Below are 9,063 nucleotides of genomic sequence, written 5' to 3'. Positions count from 1 at the left end.
CGTGGGCCGAAGCCGGCGTTGTTTAAGCCAGTCGAAGAAGACTCAGACGTCCTCTCAGCTGCTGTTGGGTCGCCATGCTTACCCTCTTGCTGCAAGGTAGTCGTAGAGTGCTGACCGTGAAGACAGTGCGGGCGGTGAACCAAAGTTACTACAGCCAGCAGATGGGGAAGCGAGTGGCGGTGGTGTTGGCGGGCTGCGGCGTCTATGACGGCAGCGAGATCCACGAAGCCTCCGCTGTTCTGGTGCACTTGAGCAGAGGAGGTGCAAGTGTGAGTTCTCGTTGCGACGCACAAGTGCTGTTCACTGCGCACTGCACTTGATGGAGTGCGTGCGCTGGCAGAGGAGTGTGTCCTTATAATTTAAACGTTTGGCCTGATGGGTAAAATATGTATGTATTGCAGTTGGCTTGAGGTTGGGAATGCAACAGTGCTTCCAGAAGCCGCTGCGTAATCCAAGGGTCTGTCATTACATTGACGTCTGCGTCATCTTGTCAAGAGTATTTGACAGTTTCCTAAACATGGCATGGTCTTTTGTGGCATTACCCACTTAAACTGCAATGGACTTTTTAACTACATTAAAAACAACAACAACAAATAACTGTGAAAAAAGAAAGTAATGTTTATTTTATTTCAGTAACTTACTTACGGTAGGATATCTCTCCTTGTCTCCATTTAAATTCTGCATAAATATATACTGGTTAAAAATGACATTGACCTTTTTGAAAACAACAACAAGAATAATAATCTAAAAAAATTTTTTTTTTTGTATTTATCTCTATTTTCTGTCTCTCCCTCTGTATATGTTTGTGTGAGAGAAACTTTTGCTTCTTCCTGCATTGGAACCAAGCCTCATCATTTATGTTATTTATCCACTGAACAAATAAGACACACTTCCTCTGACCTGCACCACTTCTTCTTTTTTTTTCCTTCCTTTCATGTACAAAAATAGTGGCACAAAAGTTCAATCAATATATGAGGGTATAACTGGTTCAGGGCAGTATTTTGGCAAAGGTTTATAAAGACAGAAGATATTTGGCAAAATGTCAGAAATCCAAGTAAACTGTTTCATCTGTCTTATGCATCATTGTGGCTGTTTTATTCTGCTCTCATGTGATACCGACACACATTGTACTCCTGCAGGTGAACATGTTTGCACCCAACATCGACCAGATGCATGTGATCAATCACCTGGCCGGAGCGCCGGCTGAGGAGAAGAGAAACGTGTTGGTGGAAAGTGCCAGACTGGCCCGTGGAAACATCCAGGACCTGTCCAAACTCAGCGTCAAAGACCACGATGCAGTGATTTTCCCAGGTCTGACAAACACCCAGTAACCTTAGGCCAGGGTTAATTTCATTATACTTGAATATCTTTTATAACACATTTTGACTTTCACTGTCAATAAGCCTTTTTGTTAGATTCGACTTTCACCCGGCTTCTCAAATCCCAATGTGTTAACTTCTACTAATCTTAAATCTATCTCATCCTCTTTGGTCTGAATGTTTGTTTTTGCTGTGTCTTGTAGGTGGTTTCGGGGCAGCAAAGAACCTGTGCACGTGGGCAGTGCAGGGGAAGGACTGCACGGTCAATGATGAGGTGAAGGCGGCGCTGCAGGCCTTCCACACCGAGGGCAAACCCATCGGCCTCTGCTGCATTGCCCCCGTCCTGGCCGCCAAGGTGTTTCCTGGCTGCGAGGTCACCGTCGGCATCGAGGGCGACGACAAGTGAGTCGAACGGCGCTGCGAACCGCAGAAATCAAATTGGTTTTAAATGCCACAGCTTCCTAAAAAGGAAGAAACCTTGATCTAACCAGACAGAAGAAGGAGAAGTGATATTTTCAGCTAAAAATAATCCGACTGTTAAAATAAGATTTAATGTTGAAATGTTGGTTCTGATGCACCATGTAATGACAAAACATTTAAACAAACAGTTTAATTGCAGTAAAACATTTTGTCAATTTAAAATGATCTTTTGCATGGCAATGTCTCAGGTACCCCGACACCGCTGACACTGCCGCAGCTATCAACCAGTTGGACTGCAAGCACGTGAGCAAGAGCGTCGGCGAGAGCCACGTGGACGAGAAGAACAAGCTGGTGACCACCAGCGCCTTCATGTGCAACACTCCCATACACGAGATCTTCGACGGAATCGGAACAATGGTGCAGGGCGTCCTGAAAATGGCTTAATCCTCTGAAAAGAATGTCGCAAAAAGTTGATAATGACTCCCTGATCAGAAGTGTTTCCTGATACTCCTCTAATCTACATAGCAATAACAAGTTCACTGCATGGTGTAAATCTCCATCTTGGCTAATACGGTAGACTGTTGTGTAAATCTGATTATTTTCTAAAGTGATAATGGAATTGTTGGAAAAATTCAATAAAAAATATATATGAAAAACAGGAGGTTTAATTTTTGTATGTTAATATTTACATCAAGATATTTCATACACCAAAACAGTAGACTTGATTCTAACAGGGCTCCTCCTGCCTGCTATGAAAGTTAAAATACAAATTATGTTATTTTCTAATTTTTAATTTAATTTATTTTGCACAATTAGGAAAGAGTATACATAACATAATCATGTAACAGTGCATGGGGAGGCAAAAACCACGGTGGGCTTATTTGAAGCCTCCACCTTATAGCAATAATAAAATATAATTACAATTTTGTGTACAAAGACGAGACGAGACCAACAACAATAATATACGATAAAACAGAAAAAATGATAAAAGTATGTATCATTAAAAAATCCTCGAGCGGTAAAAGTGCTGCTGCAGGCTGCTGGTCATGGTCAGGTAGGAGGTCAAGGTGGAGCTCTGTCTCAGTCTCTCCATGTTCTCCACCGCATCGACCACGCCCTCCACCCCCTCCGTGCACAACACTGTGGAGGCGTTGGTGCAGAACTTGTCCACCAGGTCCTCTTGACTCAGCGGCCTCCTCCAGTGGCCGTAAAAGGTGTCGCACCTGGCCAGGTACGTGCTGCCCTGCTCCGTCTCCACCTCCACCTCGCAGTACATCTTGTCGAAGCTAGCCTGGTTCCCCTCGGGGGTCTCCACCGTCACTTTGGACAGGAGCTCCTTGAGGGCGGGTCGGCCCATGTTGGCCTTGCTGTACGAGGTGACGGCCACTTTGTTGTCCAGCAGCGCCGAGCAGGCGTTGAACTGGAACGAGTGCCTGGCCTGGTGCTCCGTTGCGGGGAAGGGACAGTCGATGTACTTGGACTGAGGCACCCGCAGCGTGAGCTTCCTGATTCGACCCAGGTCAAAGTTCACCTCGCCGCCCTCCAGCTTGGCTCGGGCCGCCAGTGCCGCGTCCACCACCCAGTGCATCCCCAGGTGGGCGGGGATTCGCTTGACGGCCACGGCCTGGTCCTCCAGCATCCACCTGAAGTCGCCGGAGCTGCAGTCGGCCATCGCGGCGGGGCTGTAATCCTTGTAGTAAACGCCGAAGCCCCGGTCCAGATCCAGGATGGCCGGGTTGCCCTCCAGACCCAGCTGGGCCAGCCGGGCCGCCTCCAGGCCTCTGCGGGCGGCGTTGCCCACGTGGAGGGGTTTGGTCTGGGTGGCGGCGTTGGCCAGGGGAGCCCCCGCGGAGGAGGCGGCGATAGCCAGAGCGTGGCTGCACTGGGCGGGAGGCAGAGCCAGGAGCTTAGCAGAGGCAGCGGCGCTGCCCATCACCCCGACAACACTGGGAGGGTGGAACCTAACAGAGGCCGGGGAGGGAGAGATGGAGGGGAGAACAGAACCGTTGAGATCAACACTGCAATGCTATTAACAGCAGCTTTGCTGTTGTCTGTTGTCTGCTCTCATACTGTGCAACATGAACGTAGTAGCAAAAGTCAAATCCTTAGAATGGAGCCTTTTCACTTAGAATACATACTTTTTATGCCTGCAAACTGATTGCCCTCTACAAGTGTATTTTTTTTTAAATAGCTCTTTTTACAGTCTGTATTGAAACTGGATTAACAAATTAATATTGTTTGAAAATTAATTGTTTACTTAGGGCACTGTCAGGTGGGCTTCCTTAAAGGCCAGGACCGCTTCAAAACCAAATAACCTTTATTGTACTGTGAGGATACGCTTTTCTGAATGTATTTATGGGCAGTATGTTAAGCTTTTACCATTATAAAAATCATAAATCAAGCCAAATTTTACACATTGGACCTTTAAATCAATTAATGAATCAATTAAAGTCAAAATATTTTCCATGGCTTTTCAATCCCCCTCAACAAATTTACAGAAAACCCAAATCCAACCACATAGCACCCAATCTGTTAAACTGTGATAAATGATTTTAGGCCACAGATTAAATATGAAACCAGACATCTGAAAACTAATCTAGAACAGTAGGATTTTGATTTTTTTTGAAATACCTCTCTGGGATGTTGTAAGCCTCTCTGGAGAACCTCAGCAGTCGGCCCTGCACCTCGATGCCCACATTGAAGGCCAGCAGCAGGTCCAGACCGGAGGGCCTCCTGGGCAGCGACTCGGCCAGGGCCAGCAGAGCCGGCAGCAGGGCCCCAGAGGGATGAGTGGCAGGGTGCCAGGTGTCGTCAAAGTCCATGGAATGCACCTGCAACACCATGCGACCACATCGTTAAGCACTGCGGTTTTAAATGCGTTTTTCTTCTTCCTCCACGCGACGCATCTTTCGAGCGAGCTCACCGCGATGCCGTTGACAAAGGCAGCGTAATAAGGAGGCAGCGCCACCTGTGGGTTCCCCCAAACGCTGCTCCTCTCCTGGGACGCAAACATCTGCAGAACAGAACAGCAACGAGATACATCTGCTGAGCATAAATACTTTTACATTAAGTGAGAAATGATTAATCTTCAGCACCACTACCTGACTGTACTGCATGGCCTTGTTGAAGACATCCGTCCTGGTTCCCAGCAGTCCCACACCCAGGGTGTCCAGCATCATCCTTTTGCTCCTGTAGATCACGCCATCTGTCAGGTGAGAGGCGTTCAGGGCATGGATGGCGGCGCCAAAGCTCTCCGTGATTCCCTGCGGAGAATGAAACGGAGCCTTGAGTTGGGATAGAAAAGTAAGATCTGCAACACAAACACTTCACAGACCCATACCTTGCGAAGCATTGCCATGGCTGGACGGCGTTTGCGAGTGAAATTTGGTTGGACTTTATATGCGTCTGGAGGTGTGGTTTGACAAAATTTCCGAAATGGCAAAATTGTTGTGCAATGGGGAATTGGAAGTTTCACAATCACTCCGTGCGACTGTCGGGGTACCGAGAAGTGAGAGCACTGGGGGTGAGTGTCAGCTGGGAAAACACAGAATGTATATAAAAATAACGGTCTTTGACCTTGTGTTGTGTTTTCACTTGGTGTGTCGAGGCCCACGGGTGCATCAGTCAAATTATAGTTTCAATACCTTAGCTTTATTATTTATCGTTGACTTAAATGAATATCCAACAGCCACATTCTCGAGGGCACTTTTACAAAAATAAAACAAATGCAATAAAACAACAGGCTATACATTGTCATCATAACACGTGTAACTTCAAATGCCCAAGATAGCCAGAATAAACTGTAGGGCCTCGCTCAGTGTAGCTCCTGTGGCTGGAACAAGGCGTCGACTGCTGGCTTTCACGCTCAGTTTCTCTTTGAGGCAAATGACCCCTCAGTTCCTTCTATTCGCCGAGCGTTGGACAAAATCAGGAAACTGATTTGACTCATGATAGTCACATGTTAAGGAAAAAAAAAAGATACATACATGTTCAGAAAGCTGTGGCATCCCAGTGTGCACATCTGCAAAGGAGTTCCCCCCAAAAAATCCAGGCCTTAATTTGCTTGCACTGTGTTTATGTGTGTGTGTGTTCAAACCCTATGCAAAAGAAAACAAAAACAAAATCGTAGCTGGTAACCAATGCATTTTGGTAGATTGTAAAAGTGTAAGTGTAAAAAAAAAAAAAAAACAACCTCTGAAAAGCACCAGTTCTAACTTCAAAGTTGTATGTATCTATGTAAAAAAAAATACTAGTATTATTATTATTATTATTATTATTATTATTATTATTATTATTATTATTATTATTATTATTATGTGAATACTTCTTGTTAATCTGTCCTTTGATGAGACCTCCGTAACATTCAACCTAAAAATACCACAGTTGAAATGTAGACGTGCTTTTTATCCATCTTGGTTGCAGCAGCAGATCCCAGCTGTTGCCAGAGACACACACACTGTGAACAATTAGGAATTCGCCCGATAAACCTGTCTTCAGACTATGAAACCCCGAAACTCCTTTCCCACTGGCTAAAAAAAAAAGAGAGCCCTGTTTAAAACCGCTAAAATCGGCTTTAATCGTATCAGATTGAGGCGTGGTACTCGAGAACCATCGCAGACACAAGGACAACATGCGAACTGCACAGGATGGCACCACAACCTTCTCTGCACCAAGGCGCAGTACTCTTCGCTCACGGGATTGACGCCTGCAATTCCACCCAACTTGCGGTAGGTGTCACTCTTCTCATATCTTTCCTCCACTTGTTGACTTTCAGCCGTCCGTGCCAGCAAATCTTTTTTGATTTGTGCGTTATTTGCGCGGTTAAATATCTGAATGTCACGCTGGCACCTCTCGGCCACCGTAGAAATGTCACTCGTGCTACTTACGTTCAAAGTGAGAGAAAAAATTGGGATAACTCACACAAATAATAATAAAAAAAAAATACGGTTTGCGCCTATTAAAAGCGACGCTGAACTAGACTGTGCCGTTTTCACACACACACACACACACACACACACACACACACACACACACACACACACACTGGACCAAATGTGGTTGTTTAGCAGTCAACCCCCTTGGCGCGCGCACACACACACACACACACACACACACACACACACCGACGGTCTCTCTCGCGCGCACGCAGCCTCGCACACGTGTCCAGCCCAGGCTTCATAAACAAGGCGCCGTCACCGTGCGCTCCCCAGACCCGGCACCTGGTGCAGCGGCTCGGAGAGGAGAGAGGAGAGCGGAGAAGTGAGGATGGCACTGGCCGACACTGAACGCGCCGCGTCCGGCTGCGGCGACTCGGGCTCGCCGTTCTCGGAGATCGTCGAGCTGAACGTCGGCGGCCAGGTGTACGTCACCAGGCACAAAACTCTGGTGGCCGTGCCCGACTCGCTGCTGTGGACCATGTTCAGCAAGAAGTCCCCGCGGGAGCTGCCCAGGGACAGCAAGGGGCGCTTCTTCCTGGACAGGGACGGCTTCCTCTTCCGCTACATCCTCGACTACCTGCGCGACCTCAACCTGGTGCTGCCGGACTACTTCCCGGAGAAGAGTCGGCTGCAGCGGGAGGCCGACTTCTTCCAGCTGCGGGACATGGCCAAGCGGCTCAGCCCGCGCGTGAGCAAGGACAACTCCATCAGCGAGGAGATCAGCCACAGCGACACGGAGGAGGGCGCGCTGCAGTGCGCCTCCACCGGCCCCACGGAGACTTTGCGCGCCGCGTCGCTCGCCGGCACCGTGCGCTCCCCGTCCCTGGACTCCAGAAAGTCGGGCTACATCACGGTGGGATACCGCGGCTCCTACACCATGGGCAGGGACATCCAGAGCGACTCCAAATTCCGGCGGGTTGCGCGCATCACGGTGTGCGGCAAGACGTCCCTGGCCAAGGAGGTGTTCGGCGAGACGCTGAACGAGAGCAGGGACCCCGACCGGCCCCCGGAGAGATACACGTCCCGGTACTATCTGAAATATAATTTCCTGGAGCAGGCTTTTGACAAGCTGACAGATTCGGGCTTCCACATGGTGGCCTGCAGCTCCACGGGCACCTGCGCCTACACCTGCAACGACCCCGGCGAGGACAAAATCTGGACCAGCTACACTGAATACGTCTTCTGCCGGGAGTGAGACGGCGAGCCCGAGGCGCAGTGTTTATGTGTGTTAAAAACCCACGAATAGACATTTAATGATGCAGAGGAGAATGTCTTCAAATGAGAGTATGTGAATTGGGGAGCAGCGGCTCCAAGAAATGTTGCTAAGAATAGTCAGATTATTAATATTATTATTCTCAAAGCAGAGTTTTAAAAGTTTGATAGATTTGTCAAAGTGAGCAGAATTTCATTTGGAATAATAATTAAAAAAGAAAAAGAAAAAAAAGACTCCCTTGACCCCCAGAACTTCACCTCAGTGTTCCTGACTCTGTGAGCTGAGGGGGAGACCCCGTCAGCTGTTTCTGTGCCATTGTCAAACCCCCCCCCCACCACCACCCCCAGACTTTACTTGATGACTCGCTCGGCCAAGTTTCCTTTCATCTCTCGAGCCCATCGGTGCGGCGATGCCGTTGTGAGTGTATCTGCTTTTGTGTTCGTCGCGTCTGTTCAAGCTGTTCAATAAAATCTCTCTGCCGCTCGCATCCCTCTCGGTCATCCCGCGTCCTTCTTGACACGCAGACGCACAAAACACAGTGACAATGACAAGGCGCTCGTCTGCCTCCAGCCTGAACCACCCCCATGAGATGCCCGGCACGTCACACTCACCCAGGCTTTCACAAACGCCGGCCGCAAAAGCTTGAGGTACCGCCACAACTTTCCTGTGGCGGTACCTCAAGCTTTTCCCTGCTATTAAATCACACTAGCTAGAAAACAACCACAACAACAACAACAAAACCTCGAGCCAGCTCAGAAATATCACGGGTGGGTCCGCTTTGTCACACGTCGGGAGGCCGCACGCTGCGCGGATGCAAATAGTGCAGCTGCGCGCACACACACACACACACACACACACACACACACACACACACACACACACACACACACACACACACACACACACACACAATGTCATTATCATCGGAGTGTAAATAATGAAAGGGTCCAGCTGCACACGGACAGGAGGGTCCAGTCTCTCGGGGGACTCCGGGTGATTGTTGGTGAGTGAAACTGGCAGGATTGTTGGACTGCTGTGTTTGCGGTCGACCTCCCCTGGTTTTTCTGGGGTGCGTTCAAAACAGACATTGGGAAAAGGCCTGTAAATCGTAGCCAGGGGTGGGATTACGGCTACAAGAGCAGGATGATAGCGACACAATTAGCATTCCGCGAAC

General features: G+C 48.5%; 3 protein-coding genes across 3 annotated transcripts; 2 read left to right on the top strand and 1 right to left on the bottom strand.

The window, feature by feature from the left end:
• Window positions 1-44: 44 nt before the first annotated feature.
• Window positions 45-2,341, top strand: LOC142891527 (glutamine amidotransferase-like class 1 domain-containing protein 3, mitochondrial). The gene is made up of 4 exons (XM_076031161.1): window positions 45-269; window positions 1,140-1,311; window positions 1,523-1,721; window positions 1,988-2,341. The coding sequence occupies exons 1-4, from the start codon at window positions 75-77 to the stop codon at window positions 2,181-2,183; spliced, it is 762 nt and encodes a 253-aa protein (XP_075887276.1). The 5' UTR covers window positions 45-74; the 3' UTR covers window positions 2,184-2,341.
• Window positions 2,342-2,386: 45 nt separating this feature from the next.
• On the bottom strand, window positions 2,387-5,138 carry acod1 (aconitate decarboxylase 1). The gene is made up of 5 exons (XM_076031157.1): window positions 5,080-5,138; window positions 4,841-5,002; window positions 4,663-4,752; window positions 4,371-4,570; window positions 2,387-3,700 (listed from the first exon to the last, which is right to left on the bottom strand). The coding sequence occupies exons 1-5, from the start codon at window positions 5,095-5,097 to the stop codon at window positions 2,740-2,742; spliced, it is 1,431 nt and encodes a 476-aa protein (XP_075887272.1). The 5' UTR covers window positions 5,098-5,138; the 3' UTR covers window positions 2,387-2,739.
• Window positions 5,139-6,356: 1,218 nt separating this feature from the next.
• On the top strand, window positions 6,357-8,376 carry kctd12.1 (potassium channel tetramerisation domain containing 12.1). The gene is made up of 2 exons (XM_076031123.1): window positions 6,357-6,466; window positions 6,950-8,376. The coding sequence occupies exon 2, from the start codon at window positions 7,005-7,007 to the stop codon at window positions 7,869-7,871; it is 867 nt and encodes a 288-aa protein (XP_075887238.1). The 5' UTR covers window positions 6,357-6,466; window positions 6,950-7,004; the 3' UTR covers window positions 7,872-8,376.
• Window positions 8,377-9,063: the final 687 nt, after the last annotated feature.

Source organism: Nelusetta ayraudi, unplaced genomic scaffold, assembly GCF_046127955.1.
Source record: "Nelusetta ayraudi isolate G7.1 ecotype Tasmania unplaced genomic scaffold, CSIRO-AGI_Nayr_v1 ptg000031l, whole genome shotgun sequence".
NCBI lineage: Eukaryota > Metazoa > Chordata > Actinopteri > Tetraodontiformes > Monacanthidae > Nelusetta > Nelusetta ayraudi.
The sequence above is the reverse complement of the archived record's forward strand: the minus strand, read 5'-3'. Positions and strand labels throughout refer to the sequence as shown.

Bases quoted from the DNA above. Each gene is read 5' to 3' on its own strand.
- acod1 (XM_076031157.1), bottom strand. The intron at 4,571-4,662 runs GTGAGCTCGCTC...ATGGTGTTGCAG, and splicing joins CCTTTGTCAACGGCATCGCG to GTGCATTCCATGGACTTTGA. The intron at 3,701-4,370 runs GTATTTCAAAAA...GGCCTCTGTTAG, and splicing joins GCTTACAACATCCCAGAGAG to GTTCCACCCTCCCAGTGTTG.
- kctd12.1 (XM_076031123.1), top strand. From the start codon at position 7,005: ATGGCACTGGCCGACACTGAACGCGCCGCGTCCGGCTGCGGCGACTCG.
- LOC142891527 (XM_076031161.1), top strand. From the start codon at position 75: ATGCTTACCCTCTTGCTGCAAGGTAGTCGTAGAGTGCTGACCGTGAAG. The intron at 270-1,139 runs GTGAGTTCTCGT...GTACTCCTGCAG, and splicing joins TGAGCAGAGGAGGTGCAAGT to GTGAACATGTTTGCACCCAA. The intron at 1,312-1,522 runs GTCTGACAAACA...TGTGTCTTGTAG, and splicing joins CGATGCAGTGATTTTCCCAG to GTGGTTTCGGGGCAGCAAAG.